This window comes from Dermacentor albipictus, chromosome 7 (assembly GCF_038994185.2).
Source record: "Dermacentor albipictus isolate Rhodes 1998 colony chromosome 7, USDA_Dalb.pri_finalv2, whole genome shotgun sequence".
In the NCBI taxonomy this organism is placed as follows: domain Eukaryota; kingdom Metazoa; phylum Arthropoda; class Arachnida; order Ixodida; family Ixodidae; genus Dermacentor; species Dermacentor albipictus.
The window spans coordinates 94,478,433-94,498,112 of record NC_091827.1 but is presented as its reverse complement, the minus strand read 5'-3'; the positions used below and the strand labels follow the sequence as shown (position 1 = coordinate 94,498,112).

The following is a 19,680-nucleotide window of genomic DNA, read 5'->3' as shown; positions in this document are numbered from 1 at the left end:
GTTTCGGCATTGTCTCGAGTACCTCTTCTTTTAGCTGTAGCAAGATATCTTGGGTAGACAAGTTTGCCCTGAAGCCGAACATGGTGTTGGGGTACCATCCTCCGTCTTCAAGATGCGTTTGGATTCTTCGGGTCACTATTCTTTCGTACTGCTTGCCTAGGCATGATGTAAGCGAAATTGGTCTGAGATTTTCAATTTGGAGTTTTTTGCCAGGTTTGGGAATCATCACCACTACGGCGTGTTTCGACTCCGCTGGTACTTTGCCATCCTCCCATAGTTTGTTGAGGTAGAGGGTGAGCTGATCAATTGCTTCGTCGCTGAGGTTTCGAATTAGCGAGTTTCGGATTTTGTCCTCCCCTGCTGCTGTGTTCTTTGTTGTAGCCCTTACAGCCTCGACGACCTCTTCTCTTGTGATGGGTCGGTCTGTAGTTGAGTTTTCGTCACCCTGGTAGTCGCCTCGGTAGCGTTCTATCGAGATCTTTCCGTAGCATTTTTCCCGTACTGCTTGGAGCAGTTGTTCTTCTGTTCCTTCATAGTGGTGGATTAACCTCTGAATGGATTTGCTGCTTTCCGCCTTGCTCTTGCTCGGATCCATGAGTGTTCTGAGGATATGCCATGTTCTGGCTGTGCTTAGGGTGCCATTCAGTGAGGTACTAAACTGCTGCCACCCCTGCCTTGCCAGCTGCTTTGCATACTCCTCGGCTTGCTGAGTTATTTCGGCGATTTTCTTCTTAAGCTTTCTATTTAGCTTCTGACGCTTCCACCGCTTAGTTAGGCCTCGTCGTGCCTTCCATAACCTGAGGAGTCGTTTGTCCACTTCTGGTGCTTGTTCTGTTCGTTCCACTTCTTTTGTGTAGAGATCTCTTATTTGTCTGAGTTGATGGCTCCAATCCTGTGCCGAGGTTATGTCCCCATTTAGCTGTTTACATTGGACTCTAAAGGCATCCCAGTCTGTTAGACCTGCCTTGCCACTCTTCCTCCTGGTGATTTCTGCCTCTGTGATGACCCTGATGATGTAGTGGTCGCTGCCGAGGTTTTCTTGCAAGTTCTTCCATTCGACTTGCTTAGCGCCCCTGACAAAGGTAAGGTCGGGACACGTGACCACGCTTACGCTATTGCCCTGTCTGGTGGGTTGGCTTTCATCTGTGAGTAGCTCGCAGCCTATGTTTTCCGCAGTTCTCCCATTCGACTTGCTTCGCGCCCCTGACAAAGGTAAGGTCGGGACACGTGTCCACGCTTACGCTATTGCCCTGTCTGGTGGGTTGGCTTTCATCTGTGAGTAGCTCGAAGCCTATGTTTTCCGCAGCTGTGCAGATACTGCGCCCTTTCTTGTCTTCGATTCTACTGCCCCACTGCGGACTCTTCGCATTGAAGTCTCCTGCTTTTATTAGGGTGTTTTGCCCTGCAAGCTTCTTCGCTTCCGCAAAAAGCTTAATGAAGTTTCCTCTGTTTTTAGGTGGGCTATATAGATTGATTACGAAAGTGCTCTTCGCTTTCTTTTTCCGTTTTGGAATCACTTCGGTCACTAAATGTTCTAGATGAGTGTCTTCTAGTTCCTTATGTGTTATGGTTGTTATTTTGTTGCTTATTAAAGTCGCTGTTCGTCCATTTTCCTGACACGTATATCCTTTTAGGGTTGGGATGCAATTTGTTTCCTGTAGTAGTATTAAATCTGGTGGATTTTCTCTAGTGGTAATGTACTTGTCTAGTGAATGTACTTTGCACAAGGACCCAGGCTATCGAGGAAGAAGAGCAACATCTACGAGACTAGGATTATGGGAATGAGAAAGCTTGCTTTCAAGAAAGAAGCCACTCTGCTCTGCAAGCACTGAAGGCTAAAAATATTAAGGACAGTAACATGCTGCATAGCACACGGTACGTAGTAGGAACTCCCCTGATGACCTAGATGTGCTAAGCACATATTCTATTGGGGAAGAACATTGACATATAAGATACAGCACAGATTAGCCAAACTCATGTAGAATTTTCTATTATGTTCCAATCAATGACATGTATCTCAAGACTAGCAGGCCACTGGTAATAGCCTATATCATATACAGCATATATCATATAGCATATATCACATAGCATACAGCATATGTCAAGCACATTTATTTTTGAACGAGGGGTTGTTTACCTTGAAGTAGCTGCGAATGTCCACACAATGACCTTGTTCTAGCATGCAGCAGCTTCTTTTTAGTGCTTGGAATGTTTTGCTTTATATTGGTGCGTTCCCCATTACTCCATGTTTGCAGCAGATATTTTGACTGCATTTCAAACTGCTAAAGCGAAATTTGCATAATGAAATGCAAAAAGGTGTGATATATATAGTGTAATGGTTTGTGACTACAGAACACATACAAATGTACAGTGTTTGTTCTAGGGTGCTTATGCAGCATGTTAAATAAATATTGCTTCTGTCCATAAAATTTATGTCTGCCTAGCTACACTGCATATCAACAGCTTAAGTATTATTAACATACCGAATGACAGCAGATGTGCGCCGATTCATACATTAGATCATATCGCTGGTTCCACAAGCAAATGCATGAGTCATGAAACTATCAAAACTGATGCATTATTTTTCTACACGAACGTGAAGCACCAGTTCAGTACTGCAAAAATGCTTGCAACTGTTTAATACACTCAATTCTATACATTCCTAAACAAATGTACACCCTTTGGGTCGTATCTTGCCACACAACAATAATCGTCATCTATCTTGCTTGAGTTTCATTTGTTGAAAATGCTGCGCTCGCTACTTTCCTGTCGAGAATGCTCTTTCATGCTGATAACGCGCATGTCGTTCGTGACTTGGAAGTATCGGGATGGCAGCGTCAAACAACGGAAATGCGGAAAAGACAGATGACGATTATTGTTGTGTCTCAAGGTACGACCGAAAGGGGGTAATTTTACTTGAAGGTGTACTTTCAGTTCATCTTACCAAAGGGTTATTCGGTTTGTGGACGAAAGAAGTTCCGGCGGACTCGAGCAAAAAAGTGATATATATACATATATATATATATATATATATTGATAAGGCCACTCAGTCGCCTATGACCACGCCTACAATAACATGAAAAATATCACGCGCGCGTTTCGAAACCGCTCCTGCTTTTTTTTCGTGATTGTGCATGTATAACGGCGGCCTTGCAACTAAATGTTTATTTAGGAAGCAGCAACGGAGGATCCTGATTGCCCATATGTAATGCAGGACCTAGTTCGTTAACTCGTCTCCGCCTGGAAATAACGAGACAAATATTATATAACCATTCAAGTAGCGATGTTAAACGACTCACCCTTATTGCCGTCGTTGGTCGCAGCAGAATCCGGCTACCGTTTCGATGCAGCCGTGTTGTGCATGACTCGAGACTCAAACCTTGCTTTCGGGCTTACATGTCCACTCGCAACACGTCTCGTCATCCGAAGTTAAATAACGCGAGGTATAGAAGCCAACAAACTGGTTTTAGCACAAAATAAGCAACCAGCTTAAGTGTACAAACGAATGAATCCGTGCATGTCGTGTACGCGAACGTAACGGTAAACAATTTAAATTCAGGCCAGAGGTCACACGGAAAATCGATCATGCTGAACGCGATTTGCGTTTATAATGGTAAAAAACAACAAAGTTACTAATAAAGAGTACAATATCTAATGCGCAATCGTAACTTTGCTCTATTTTTAATCTAATAAATATGCTTCGATAAATGTGGAAGAAAGCTTGCAATACAAAATTGTTCTTATTACGGCTCCTCCAGCGGGAGATATTGAACTTGCGCAGGCATCCTTCAAGTGACTTTACTATGCTTGTTGGATTAGCAGCGGCGCGCGGTCGACTGTTTCGCACTCTGTGTCCATTTGTTTTTCAGCTTCAGAGTGTGCTACTCCTGTGACGACCTTCGCAACTATCGACCACGCTTTTAAAATACTGAAACACCTAATAAGCTGCGTGTTATTAAACCACAATTTGGCGACCCGTATCAAAACTAAGACAAATGGAGGTAATCCTCTCTCTAGACATGGAATCAGCCACACGTATGGCACACACTCGTATCTGTAGTCTAGTGACGTCATGAATGAAAGGCTCTTAGAGAAAAATGCTTTCATTTACATGATCATCAACGAGTTCCGCTGCATCCAACAACACTTCTAGGAAATGATCCGCTTTTTGGCAGCACTCCCGGCTTTTTGAAACGATGTTAGTGTACAACGAGCTATACACCCGAGCGATCCGTAGCACGGCCACTTATGAGAGGCTGCTGCTGCTATAACAGTATTTAGGGCACGTTCTTCCCGGCCCTTGCACTCAAGGAGCCGGGCGACGCATTATAACTTGCAAACTGTTGCACTTTTAACTTGGGATCGCTTGGCAACTTTTATGTTATGGCTGTAGAACACCTTTATTGTCAGTGTCAGAATCCTAGTATTTTTTTTTAATTATGGGGTTTTAACGTGCGAAAACCACTTTCTGATTATGAGGCACGCCGTAGTGGAGGACTCCGGAAATTTCGACCACCTGGGGATCTTTAACGTGCACCTAAATCTAAGTACACGGGTGTTTTCGCGTTTCGCCTCCATCGAAATGTGGCCGCCATGGCCGGGATTCGATCCCGCGACCTCGTGCTCAGCAGCCAGCACCATAGCCACTGAGCAACCACGGCGGGTCAGAATCCTAGTATGTATGTATGTATGTATGTATGTATGTATGTATGTATGTATGTATGTATGTATGTATGTATGTATGTATGTATGTATGTATGTATGTATGTATGTATGTATGTATGTATGTATGTATGTATGCATGCATGCATGCATGCATGCATACATACATACATACATACATACATACATACATACATACATACATACATACATACATACATACATACATACATACATACATACATACATACATACATACATACATACATACATACATACATACATACGCATGTATGTATGTGTATTACACATTTACAGTCACAGAGGGACTAAATTTATTCCCCTTTACAGCCACGTTACATCGCTGTCTCCGTGTACCATCGTCAACTTAACGCAACATCGGTTTGGCCTCTTTAGCCAGAACTGATCCTTGCGCCATTAAAACCGATTATTCAATAAAATCAGTCAGCAGCTCGCACAAAACATTTCACGCTGATTCCTGAGGCTGCGTCTTCGATACAGCCTACTGAATGTTAGTTTAGATTACTGTCTTTGTCAGAATAATATAACAAAGATAAGAATTCAAATAGCAGCATGAGCATGTCACTGAGCGTTTGATATGTGTTCATTTCTGACCCATTTAATTTGTGGTTGCTCTAAACATGCAAACTTCTTTTTTTCTACTCGCCGATTAATGGAAATTTGTACGACGGGTCTTCAGTCTGAGATTTTGCACAGATGCTACGACTTAGCGTTAACATTGAAGCATGACATCAGGTGACACAGCGTCGGCGCACCTTGATGTTCGCCGTAAGAGGCCACCGTAAAATGGCGCATGGCGTAGAAGCGGCCGTCCCTAGCGAACACAGCGCAGGACAGGCTCAGGGGTGACCCTGCAGTGGCCTGGTCGCCTTGCGTAGCTCCGGCCAGCGACACCAGGGCTAGACGACCACCAGCCAGCAGCCGAACATTCGACGGTGGCGCCGAGAAACGAACTCGGGAAAGTTTGCGCTGCATTCAACACCGTAATGGCAAGACGCTGACTGCACCTTCGGTCAGCATGCACTGCTCTAATAAGTGTAGCAAAATATCACAACAGAAATTTAAGGCTTCGCAGCACTTCGCATTCGAAAGAATTTAGGACGGACGGACAGACAGACACAAGTCATGGTACGGGCGCGGTCATATTGCAATCACTCAAGACAATGAACCCCCAGTGTGAGCCACCTGTGGTAAAAGGATTACAATCCTCCAAATTCTGATAGCCAGTCCTTCCAAAGAAAAAAAGGAAATAGGGAAACACTTTTTCAGCTATCGTTCACACACTATGTTCACTTACACCAAACTTATTTTCTTAGAGCAGAATCATTTCACAGTAAAAGAAGCACTTAGATCTTTCCGTAGTACGGTAACGTCATCCAACCATTCACGCTTTTGAGCTAAAACAGAGATTAAAAATAAATGGGGCACACAGTCCTAACACTAAAGCTGTATAATAGATCCTTTCACTCTCTGTGACCATAAAACACTGTTATGTAGTTCCCTGTCAAAGTGTACGGCGCACCTTCCATTCGATCATGGCGCCTTCTGGTGGGAGCATCACGTGATCCTCCAGTGCAAGAACCACGTCCTGGGATCCATCGACTGGGTATACCACTGTGCGGCCAAAGAACATACAAACGGCATCGAAGACACATCATCATCAGTCGCGCGATTATGCAGACTGCAGGAAGAACAGAGCGCCCACAAGCCAGTATATACAAATTCTGTGTCCAGAATAATGCCTCCTCTGTCGCACCTGCGCCTAGATTACATAGACGGAGATTTTAATATTCAAACTGCATCTGATTCTGTGGAACCCCTACTACGTTTGTCGTCCACCAGCGCCAGTGTAATATATATATATATATATATATATATATATATATATATATATATATATATATATATATATATATATATATATATAAATATATATATATATATATACTGACACAGCTATATTTGGCCGAACCATAATGCAACGGCTATGCGCCAGTGGAGACGACGCTGAAGTAGCGAGGGTTTTTAGGGAAGCGGGAAAAAGGAAGCAGACGTTGTTTTTCCCTTGGACGACTGATAATGGGCGTTTCTTGGCGGTGCTGCTACGCATACTCGTCGATCCCACGTCGTTACACTGGTGGAGGTGCGGGGTATTCTTCATGCTTGGCACCCCTTCGCAGAGCCGACGATCGAGCCCGGAATCACCATCGCGCATCGAAACACCGGTCCACCGGTTCAGTCGTCGCCTGATAGGCTTAACGCCCGAGTCCAGTCCCCTGCAAGAAACTTCGAGAAATCGTTTGCCTCCTACAAATAACATGGCCACAGCAGCTCCATCGCAAGTAACACTACAGAATCCTATGGTCCCGGAGAGCTTCCATGGTGATACCTTTGAAGATGTCCAACATTGGCTAGACCAGGTCGAGCTCGTCGCCCAGTATAACCATAAGACCAGCTCGGCGGACAAACTCTCGAGTGTCTATATCTATTTGAAGGACAATGCCAGTACGTGGTACGTAAACCGGTAGAGGAGCTTTGCCACGTGGGACGCCTTTCGCGCACAGCTGCTGGATACGTTTTCAAGCATCGACAGGAGGGAAAACGCGCAGCGTCTCCTTGAAATCCGCGTTCAAAAACCCAATGAGAGTGTTACTATGTTCTCGGAAGACATGGCCCGTCTTTTCCGTAGGGCAGACCCAGACATGCCAGAGGAAAGAAAGCTGCGATATCTCTTGCGAGGAGTGAAGGAGCAACTGTTTGCCGGCCTTGTGAGAAATCCACCGACAACAGTGGCACAGTTAACAAAAGAGGCTACAGCCATTGAACGGGCCCTGCAGCAACGATACCGCCAGCATGACATGAGCAACTCGACGGCGAACACTTCCGTACTGGCTGCGAGTAACGACATGTCTCTGCGTGAAGTTGTCCGAGAGGTGGTGCGAAAAGAGCTTCGGCAGCTCCGCTTTGTGGTTGCGCCTACGGAACCGACGCCAGCGTTATCTTTTGTTGCTGATGTAGTCCGGGAGGAAGTCCGGCAAGCTTTTTCAGCGCCAGACTGTGGGAACGTTCCGCGGCACCTCACTTATCCGGAGGCTGTTCGCTGTCCACTCAACGCAACTTCAACGCCGTTGACACCCATAACTACAACACCACCTACGCCACAAACAGAGCCGACATCGTCACCCTCGTCCACTCTACCGACCCCGCCGATCATGCCAGCACAAACAACGCCATATTTTCGACATGCGCACGCCACTCCTTGGCTCCATGGAGAGTTACCGCCGAACTATCAGTGTCGGAAAACCGATTTGTGGCGCACCGTCGACCGTCGACCAGTGTGCTACCATTGTGGTAAGCTGGACACGTCTATAGAGTTTGCCACAAATGGAACAACTGTCGCGCCGCTCAACACCCAAGCTTTCCTGCCAACTATGCTTATTCTCCATATTTAAAACAGCGCCAAAAAACACTAGCTAGCTCGCACAACTAGCTCGCACCCAAACCCTTCTGATGGTTATTCTCCGTACGGCGGTCGACACGCTTACAACGATGCTCCTGTGGACAGTCAGCCACAAGATACGTCGATGCCCCGACCACGCCGACTCGTCGCAGTTCGGCCGACGTCACCAGGGGCAGATCGCCTAGCCCTCGACGGGGAAACTAGCCGCAGCGACCTCCGGGGGTGAGGTTGCCAATACTCGAATTGCTCCACATCCCCCGTTATCGACGAACGACGACGTGAAGACTACATTGACGCAAAAGACGCCCAGCACAACGACGAATACAACGGAGAGAAGTACGAAAGACGTAACTGACATCGTCAGCGCCGAGCTCATCGTATGCATTGATGGCCACGAAATAGCCGCTCTGGTTGATACTGGCTCCCATTTTTCAATTCTAAGCTTACAGGTCGCTGACAAACTAAGGAGGTTGAAGACACCATGGCACGGGCCCAACATAAGAACCGCCGGAGGTCAGTTGATAACACCTGTCGGGAAATGCACGGCCCGACTCTTAATCGCTGGTTTAACCTTCGTCGTCACCCTCGTCATCCTTACTGAGTGTTGTAAAGAACTTATATTGGGCATGGATTTCCTACGGGAGTATGGCGCCGTGATTAACATCCGTGACAGAAGCGTCACATTTGCCACGAGTTCGGATAATGTCACCCATGAGAAGCCACAACAACCTCGCTTACGTATTGCCGCGGACGACGCCATACTTTTGCTGCGGTGTTGCTCTCTCGTACCGGTGCGCTGTGACAGCCTGCAAAATGGGACTGGAGTAGCTGAACACATTAGTGCGCTAGCACTGAATTGCGGTGTCTCCATTGCCAGAGCACTTATCAATGTAATCGATGGAAGCGCCGAACTCTTGCTGACGAATTTTACTAAGGAGCGCCGACACATCGTTAGAGGCACTGCTGTTGCCTATTTCGACGAAGTGCCAGAAATACAAGACTGCCACTTACCGCAGGAGTCGGCCTCTACAATCCACACAGCGGCGCCTATTGTAGACGTTAATCCGACGTCAACGGCCATAGAGCGGAACCGTCTTCTTGAGCTCATCATTCAGGGCTGTTTCTCCTCTGCGTCAAGAGTTGGTCAAACGCCACTTACCAAACACCGCATCATTACTGATGTCGACGCCAGACCCATCCGACAAAACCGTTATCGTGTGGCCCCAAAGGAACGCGAAGCAATACAAAAACAAGTGAAGACTATGCTGGAAGATGGCGTTATTCGACCATCTAATAGTCCTTCGGCATCACTTGTAGCTTTAGTGAAGAAGGACGGCAGCCTGCGCTTCTGCGTCGACTATCGGAAGCTCAATCAGGTCACAAAGAAGGACGTTTATCCACTGCCACGTATTGATGATTCCTTGGATAGGTTTCGAAACGCGTGCTACTTTTCCTCAATGGACTTGAAAAGCGGTTATTGGCAGATCGAAGTGGATGAGAGAGACCGTGAGAAAACAGCCTTTGTGACGCCTGACGGACTTTATGAATTTCAGGTACTTCCTTTCGGTTTGTGTTCGGCGCCAGCAACATTTCAGCGTTTAATGGACACTGTGCTCTCCGGACTCAAACGGCAAACATGCCTGGTGTACTTGGATGACGTGATTGTCTTTTCCGCAACGTTCGACGAACACTTACGAAGGCTGAAAACTGTTTTTGAAGCTATACGCTCTGCCGGTCTCACTTCGAAGCCTGAGAAGTGCCATTTTGGTTTTCATGTGCTCCAGTTCCTCGGTCACGTCGTCAGTAGCCAAGGAGTCCGACCTGATCCGGATAAAATTGCCGCCGTCGCTAATTTTCCGATTCCATCAGACAAAAAAGCCGTGCGACGTTTTCTGGGACTCTGTGCATATTACCGGCGATTTATTTCGAATTTCTCGCGTATCGCATGGCCGTTGACACAGCTCACCCGAGAAGATATGCCTTTTACTTGGGGCGAAGACCAGCAGCGGGCATTCCACGAGCTCCGGCAACGCATGCAATCGCCTCCCGTATTAGCACACTTCGATGAGGAAGCCCCGACGATATTGCATACAGACGCTAGTAATGTCGGTCTAGGGGCGGTGCTAGTACAATGGCAGAGCAACAGCGAAAAAGTGATTGTTTACGCCAGTAGGACACTATACCGAGCCGAAGCTAACTACTCCACCGCTGAAAAAGAATGCCTCACAATGGTATGGGCAGTTCTGAAATTTCGCCCGTATTTGTATGGTCGGTCTTTCACCGTCGTTAGTGACCACCATTCCCTATGCTGGCTCATTAATTTGAAAGATCCTTCCGGCCGGCTCGCACGCTGGAGTTTTCGACTCCAAGAGTTCGACTTTGTTCTTACATACAAGTCGGGAAAACGGCACGCCGACGCTGACTGCCTTTCTCGGTCTCCTGTTGAGCCGGCAGCACAAGACGATGACGACACGGTTTTTCTGGGACTCGTGGATACTGCAGATCTTTCACGCCAGCAACGGGATGACATTGAATTGCTGCCGCTTATTGATTACGTCGAAGGACGAACCAAAAGCGTGCCGAGGCTCTTTGCAAGAGTGGTGGCATCATACTGCTTGCATCGCAACGTCCTCTACAAGAAGAACTTCTCGCCTAGCGGCAGCAACTACTTACTTGTTCCATCACCGCTTCGACGTGAAATCTTACACGCCTGCCACAACGAGCCGACTGCTGGGCACTTGGGCTACACTCGCACATTGGCACGGATTTGGCAGAATTACAACTGGCCGAGACTTACTGCGGTCGTTAAACGTTACGTTCAGACATGTCTGGATTGCCAACGTCGTAAACCGCCATCCGTCAAACCAGCCGGCTTACTGCACCCTGTTGACGTACCAGCCACACCATTTGCACAAGTAGGCATGGACTTTCTGGGCCCCTTCCCAACGTCTACTACTGGTAATAGGTGGATAATCGTCGCCACGGATTATCTCACTAGATATGCCGAGACGAGTGCTCTGCAGCGGGCAACAGCGGAGGAAGCGGCACGATTTTTTTCTGGAATCCATCGTTTTAAGGCATGGCGCTCCCGCAGTAGTTGTCACGGACAGAGGTACTGCTAACATGGCCCAGTTTTTAGATATCGTTTTATGTATAAGTGGTACCGCCCACCGGAAGACAACAGCGCATCACCCTCAAACAAACGGACTGACAGAACGACTCAATAGGACATTGGCTGATATGATAAGCATGTACGTAGATGTAGAGCATAGGAACTGGGACGAGGTTTTACCTTATGTCACCTTCTCCTACAATACGGCTCGTCAAGAGACCACTCGCAAGACGCCCTTCAGTCTCGTATACGGCCGTGAGGTTACAAGAACATTAGACGCAATGCTCTCTCATGAATTTGACGAAAACGAGACGGGTGCTGAAGAGATAACACACCGAGCAGAGGCAGCTAGACAGCTTGCGCGTCTGCGAATCCACGAACCATAGGACTGTGACGCCAGACGCTACAGTCTTCGGCACAAAGCCGTAACATACAACATCGGCGACAAAGTGTGGGTCTGGACACCTATTCGACAGCGTGGGCTCTCTGAAAAGCTTTTACGCAAATACTTCGGGCCCTACATAGTTCTCCGACGCATCAGTGACGTCAACTACGAAGTCGTTCCAGACAGCTCGCACTGTTCAAAGCGCCGACGGCATTTACCCGAGGTCGTTGACGTGCTTCGTATGAAGCTGTACTATGAGGACTGACAAGACTGCGCACTTCGTAACCGCTGCTTTCCAAGCCTCCATCATCGGGATGATGATCTTTTCTAAAGGGGGAGCAAATGACACAGCTATATTTGGCAGAACCATGATGTAGCGGGTATGCGCCAGTGGGGACGACGCTGAAGTAGCGCGGGTTTTTAGGTGAAGCGGGGAAAACGAAGAAGACGTTGGTGTTTTTCCCTTGGACGACTGATAATGCAACGCATACTCGTCGATCCCACGTCGTTACAATATATATATATATATATATATATATATATATATAATTGGTAATGCCATGTCTTTTTCATAAGAATTCCATTAAAGGTAGCACACGTACAAAAAACACCAAGGTTTCAATGCTGACATTGTTAAGGTGTAATCGGTTACTTGCGACGTTCCTCTTATATATTCCCTCTGCTGTGATTTCGCAAGGTAAATAGCGCATGTTTCATACGCTTCTTTCCAATATTTAAGTTATGCTGCAAGTTTGAAACGTCTGCTCATTGTTCATAAGCTTAGCTGACGCTGGTTCGTTTAGAGGAGATTGGCGTTCATGGTGCTCGTGTGCCAATGTCCTTTCACATTACACCTTTTACCGGCGCTCACAAATTAGCGCCAGTGACTTTCTCACCAGCTTACCGGTAGGCGGTGAGTCAATGACGTAGGTGAGCTGGCCGTACAGCACCTCTCCGAGTCCCGACGAGTTGGGGTCGTAGTCGCCGCCAACGCGTCGCACGTACACCAGTGCTTGTATCTTGTTCAGGAAGCGGTCCCGGTCGGCCACAGGGTTCAGTTCGAGGGAGAGCGGATCGCGCATGAGCAGCGACGTACTTCGAAGCCAGCCTGTGTCTGACACAAGGACGCCCCATCACTCGATCACATGTGGCATGCCTCTCATCGTGCCATTGGTACGATGGCGCGCTCCCTCCCCCCCCCCCCCCCCCGTTCGCGAAAGCAGTTCACAATACATGCTTTCAGCTTTGCGCAAACCAGCATTGCAACATTGACGAGTTGCAGTGCTGCAAACTGTCATTAATATTCGTTTAGCGTCTTTCATGCTTCATGGTCTGCTTCTGCCTAAAGCATTGACTTAAATGTCGGCTCTATTACTGAAGATTATAAACTGCGAGACATTCTTTCTTGAAATCCACGTGATTAGCTTGCACATACCGAAAGGTTTCAGATGAGGAATGATGTTTTATTTAACAGACTTGTCATTCCTTTCACGTTACCATCATAACTCAGAAGTTCAGAGTAAAGGTAGCGGTCATGGAAGAAGAGGTTTCATGACGCTATTCTCAGGCTCAGCATAAAATTTGGTGTTTCGAAAACAAACGTTATGTTGCGGCCAATAAGATATCCTAACACGTCTACGGAAGCGATTAAACAGAACACAGTCACTCGCCGAGACCAGAGTTCTGCTCACTTTGGCTGAACGCGGCTTCACAGGACGGCATCACTAGTGGCGAAGTCCGGTATTGCGCACGTATATCGATAATGTACACACTATGCAGTATCCACGGATGATCCCAGCTATTCTATAAAGCTCGAGTGGCTCAATGTTTCCGGATTTTCAAATGAACAGGGAATAAACGAAGCCTATCACTTACAACCGTATAGCCAAATATACCACTTACCTATTTTCAATGCTTCCGCCAATCAGACACCCTCTTCCATGCTTGTTGCAAGAGAACACAGGGTTTTCTTTTTGATGAAGCAGTGGCCATGGCTGATACGGAGGTTAGCGGTGATCATTGTTAACATTACGAATGCTATAATCCCGATGAAAATTATCTCCCAATTTATTGCGAGCAAGAAGTTGTGAAAAAATCGAGGAATTGTGCACGCCAAACAGTAGAGCTTGTGCCTTTAAAGGCATGCGCCTGACATTGTATTTGTGATTTGAGGACCGAGGAAGACCCCTTACTGATCATGTGTCATACTCGCGCACGCCAAGTAAGATTCACTCCACGCTCAAACGTTAAGTAGGCACCTCCAGTGTTAGTTTTCTGCTGCTTATATCTACACTGACGCGACGGACAGGATTTGGAGCAGTAAACTTTTGACTATGCCATGGTAAAGCACTGCAGCGGCTTAGCCGAAGTAGAATGACATTAGCTGGTTAATCGACGGCATCAGGAACGGTAACATTATATGACGAATGCCACAACTGTAAACCATATTCCATAGCGGTGAACACGTAAATCCAGTAATGACTTTTACAGTACAAAAGTAAAACCTAGGACAATGATTCGAATGTATATTTTCAATATGCACAACTATCTGCATGTTCATATTAAAATTGATACGGGAAATCAGGCGCTACACTGTCCGTCCACCGCCATCTCGACACCTAATCCAAGATGAGACTGATGAATAGTGCATGTATATTTGTTGCCGCCTGCGGACGACTTTCGTAAGGTTTATTTGTCATTGAAAATTTTTATCCAAATAGTCTTAACAAACAAATTTGATCATTCAGTTATTTGAATACCATTATAAGCAGAACACTGGTTTAGAACTCCGCAAACAAATGGCCGTTGTCAAAGGTGATGACTGCATTCTTCAGTTTAGGGAGGCACAGACTCCAACTTATCATTTACTAAAGCATCTCAAACGACGCGATAACATGGGTAGCTTGCGAACGTGACTCTAATGGTGAATTCCAATGGAGGATTCAGAAGACTTCCGGTAGTAGTTTTCTCCACCTTTCAGAACAAGTCTGTTTCTTTGGGAGATACAGACTGCCTCCGGTATCTTTGATTAGCGAATTGGGGCAGCTCCGGCTCTAGATCCACTCCACGGAGCAGCGCTCTCTACATCGCGAAAATTGACGCAGTCGACCGGAAGTCGCTCGATGTCAGCCCACCCACAGCCAAAATACAGCTACGGCGGGTGCACCCATGGGCGCAACTCGCGGTTTCTCGGATGAAATAAGTGGTGCTTCATATCGTAAATTTGCGCGTTTCTGCTTGCGGGGAGCAAATGATTCATCTGGATCAAGTTCCGAATCGAGCAGCGGCGGCTCAAGCGACGAATAAGCTTCGGAAGCTAGCGTATTCAAGCAAGCTTTCGACATCATGTTTCGGCCGACAGCGAAGAGACTGAAAGTTGCGCATTTCGTCGACGACGTCGTTCGCTGACATTCCGATGAAGAGGCGACAACGGCTGCTTTTCAGAAGTTCACATTTTAATATTCTTTACTTTTGTTGACGAAATGTGGTTCCAAAGGCACTTCAGAATGTCGCAATATATTGCCACAGAACTGATCACAGGCTTTACTACATCCCCGATGTTTCCGACACACAATCACGGCGCACGAGAGAAACATGCTTACAAACCCTGTGACTTCTATTACAGGGCGGGAGGCCAAAAAGCAAAACTAAACTTCTAAACACAAGGCGCGCGCAATCTCAAGCCAAAAACGACAAAAAAACGCAAAAATACGCAAGGTATGCTAGGTGCTTTCGGAAGCGGATATGCGCTAGCGCTCTCTGACAATTGCTATGCGGGGGTGCGGGGGTTTCAATCGCAGATTTCACTCTGTGGCCCTCCAGCATAGTGATGTGCTCCGGCTGACAGTTCGTCGGCCACTCCGAATTTGCCATTCGAATTCGCTATAAACTACTTTAAATGAATGCTCAAAAGATACCCTACATAAAGACGCAGTCTCGAACAGAAAGGCGAAGCATCGACTGCTATAGCAAATTAGTGCACACCTATACGAAGTAAGCATAGTAGTTTATGGGCCGTATAAACTTGAAAACACTTGCTTACTAACTGAACTAACAAGCATGACATCAACGCACGCATAAAAACATGAACAAACCACACTCGATGAGCGCGCATACTCGCAGCAAGACGATGGACGCTGGTGTGAGCGAGCACGGCAGCAGCAGCGAGCGAAGTGGCCTTCGCGTGGGCTATCGCTTCAGCGCTAGAGCGGCGAGGATACAAAAGTGAGCCGTTCAAGATTCCTCTCAAGATAGGGGGCGCGCGACCGCGCGCGCCTCTGCAAAGTACACACTTGCTGGTGGAATCGAAGCCGACCCCTTTCCCTCCCACGCTGCCTCCCCGCGTTCCTCCTTACATGGCGCGCCAGATTGAGCAGCGAGCGTCAGTTCCCCTGGCGCACGGTCGCGAAATGCACCGTTGCTGCTGGAGCCAGAGTTGCCAGCTCGTACAAGGTGGCGTAGCCCAAACCTAGACAAACTGTAGCCAAAATGTAGCCAAGCACAAAAAAGAGAAAACAAATTTGTAGCCAATATAGCCATTTTATATTTGCCTTTACATTTTCACATTCGACTGCACTAATCCCTTTTTGCACAACCCGTTGTAAGAAAAAGTCGGTGACGCAGTGATGATCGACACTTCGCATCTACTGCACCGACAACATGCTTGGACACAGAACACTTTTTTGATGGCCCCGGAAACTCAAGTTCCAACGAATCGCTGCTGAGGGAGAACCTGGGGAAATGAATATCGAATGTAAGCAGGAAGGAAAACTTGTAGGACGCTTAAAGGGACTGACAACTGGCCAGAATGTATTGTATGCCGTTGATGGAAATCAAATGGTCATTATTTATAGCGACAGAACCAGGCATGCTGTTCGGAATTGAAGTAGGGATTATAATTTCAAATTGGCAAAGAAAATCTCAAAAGCCAGTAAGTGGCGAGGCCTGGCAATGAAATATTTGCACTTTGGATGTAGTCTATGAGATTACTGTAATTCGGCTGTTAATTACAACCTAACTATTGCTTAAAATTTCAGTTGCTGTAATATTAGACACTTGCGCTTTATTCTATGCTTCGGAAATCGAAAGGGCACGCATGGCTACGCCATGATCTGAAGTGAAGGCGCGACAACGATGGTGGACGAAAACGGAACACACATGCACATGGCTACGGCAACACACTGAACTGCATGTCACGTATAAAATCGTCGTTTCGTTTCAATCCGATTGGTTTCGCTTTGACTGTTTAACTCTTTCTCTATCGCGCACATTGGACATAGTTATCCCGCTAACCATAGTTTGAAATACCGCTTTCGGGACCTTCCGCGCCGCTCACGGACATACTGCACCATGAGACGCGAACGAGGAGAATCACATTTTTGTTTTCTAAGCAGTTAGGCTTTTTCAAGCCAGGCGGTAATTTTTGAATGCGCTCCGAAGTTCCGAGATCGTCAAAGTAGAAAGCAAAGATGGCCGCCTCCGGGAGCGGTGCGTGCGCGTCGATTAATCGCAGATGTCACGATTTCTTTGGGTCTGCGGCTGAATTTATCGATGGATCGAGCAGCAACGAGTCTCAGGGTGCTGCCTATTCGTCGGACTTTGACTCTGATAGCGACGACGATACAAAACATCCCGTACCATGCGCGACCGCAGCCCGGCACGCTCTGTTGTAGTGCTTGCAGTGAAATGTTTGTATGGGAATACCTGTTCGATAAAAAAAGTTGATTTTTTCGGAGATAGTGCCCATTAGATGGTAATTAGACGCACACACGCACAGCCACGCTGCCGGCTCAGCGAGATAAAACATAGCCTTCGAGATTCGTTTCTACTCAATGAGAGTCACCTTTGGAGAGTGGATTAAGGCGCCATTTATAACCCAAACAAAGCCAAGGCACAGATTTTCAGTAGCCCAAATATAGCCACGTAGCCAAGTCGCCCAAATGAAGGCCAAACATTTATTTCTGTAGCCCAATTTGGCTATATATAACCAAACCTGGCAGCAGTGGCCGGAGCACCACGCCACCCCCCTCCATATCTCCCTTCGCCCCCCCCCCCCCAGGCCTTTCGCGCGGCGGAAGACGGGGCACTCGGCTCTGTTTTCTCCTTCGCGCACGCCATACAAAGAACCACCTTCCAGCACTGGCAAGCCTGCTTGAATGCACAAACGGGCTCCTAGATCGCCACTAGACTTCGGCTTCCCATGGACCTCTGCCTCTCGCGGCGGCCATCGCCCGTGCATGATACTGACGCATGCTGCCTGAAACCTACTCTTCCTTTGCCCGTCTATGCCCTCATCGTTCATCCCCCACTTCCATGCCCAATACGGTGCGCCGTGCTCCCATGTGGGCTGCAGAATTAAGCGTACTTTCCCTCCCCCAAATCACGAACAACAAGAAAACGAAGACTGATTCAGCCAGGGGGGCTGGGGCTCTCCAGCGAACGAATTGGGAAGTCGGACGAGTAGGAGGAGAGGAGAAGGGGAACCAACATTTTCGAGTTCTTGGGTGTCCGAGTGGGGAGACAGGAGCAGAAACAGGGCACAGGGGCACAGTGTCGGTCATTCGTCCAGTGACGTCGAGGTAAACGGTGCGCGCTCTTAGGCAAGCTAGCAGCGGGGAGGAGCCGGAGAGATGAGAGGAGACTCGCTCCCCCGTTTGCTGGATCGCTCTTTCGTCGCACGTTTCGCTGGCCGCCGGGCGGGAGCCAGGCCAGCACCGGGCGGCACACCCAGCCATCGTGCAGGATGCGGCGGACGAGAATGGATAGCGGATTCTCGCCCACGAAAAATACGCCGCATATGCAGGCTACCATTCAGTCGAGCGCTGACGGCGTCGACGCCGACACACCAAGGAGAGCAAGAAGTGCACGTGTACATGGCTGCCACGAAGGAACATCAGAAAGACGAGGGAAAGCACCGAGACAAACGCCACATGGTCTCGGTACACCGAGGTGCATAGATGTGCGAGAAGAAGTGAGGAGGAACTGTCGCTCGCTCACTCATTCATTTGATCAATTCACTTACATTGGCAATCATCATCGATGCTTCAGAAAACGTTTTTTTCAGAGCGCAGCTCCTACGCGCCCGTTCCTGCGTTTAGTGCGGGCCTTCCTCGGCATGACTGAGCTAATCGGCACAGAGAATAATTAAAGAACGAAGCAGAGCGCAGCATCAGATGAAAGGTGCGCGATGCCGAAGAGAGCACGAGTAGCAAAGAGGAGGAGGGATGTAGCGGAACCATGAGGCGGAAATCAGAGGAGGAAGGTACGGCGAAAGCGTGGGAAGAAAAGCGAAGCGCCGCGCAAGACGGGCTCTGCGGCAACAACCGCAATGACATGGCGCTAAGGTAGCGTGCCGTCATCAGTTCACCGATGGCACGCGGCGAGCGCGTACACCAATTCTATATACAGAAAAAGAGTGCTGCATGAGCGGAAGTCTCTGCGGCGACTGCTCTGAATCGGGCCCATGCGTCACCCATGCGCTGGCTCTCGTTATCTCCCTCAATTAGCGAGACAGTCTCGCCCCCCATCGCTGCGTTTGCAATGTGCTGCAAGAGATGATTGTCCGTACCGGCGAATGTATCGCGAAATGAAAACACGTATAGAGAGAGCTACGCTCAAATTTTGCATTATGAGCTATCGTAATCATGGGTGAGCCAGCGAAGCAACCTTATTAGGAATGCCCGCAGAACGATTAGCCTTCCCCTGAATGGGAGGCATCACCCTGACGCAGCCATGACGTCTTCCCGGCGTGTGGCGCCTCTACTGCGGCGGTGGCCGCACTACTCCCTTTGGTCGAACGCGCCTGCCCCTCTTTTGTGGTGGCATCCTTCCTTCGGTTTCGCTCGGTCATTGCCTTTCGAGGGCCGCCGCGATCTGCTGCACGGCCTTGGCTTGGACCTCGTGATTGTAGCACCTCGTTGCGGCCTTGAGCCGCGGCGGGATCGTTGCAGCTTTGTGCAGATTCTTGGCACATTCCTAAAGGATGTGAGCTGCAGTGGCTTTTTCCTTTCAGTACACCCA

The 19,680-nt window shown here is 48.0% G+C and overlaps 1 protein-coding gene across 2 annotated transcripts in view; it reads right to left on the bottom strand.

The window, feature by feature from the left end:
• The window catches only part of LOC139047545 (uncharacterized), a 78,039-nt gene that overhangs the window by 16,928 nt on the left and 41,431 nt on the right, over positions 1-19,680 (bottom strand). Inside the window, exons 4-6 of one of the 2 annotated variants that reach the window (XM_070521372.1) lie at positions 12,566-12,775; positions 6,227-6,318; positions 5,460-5,673 (exon numbers count right to left, since the gene is read on the bottom strand). In XM_070521372.1, the coding sequence (XP_070377473.1) occupies positions 5,460-5,673; positions 6,227-6,318; positions 12,566-12,775 (516 nt within the window). The remainder of the gene's footprint in view (positions 1-5,459; positions 5,674-6,226; positions 6,319-12,565; positions 12,776-19,680) is intronic. The other variant, XM_070521373.1, reaches the window with a different exon arrangement.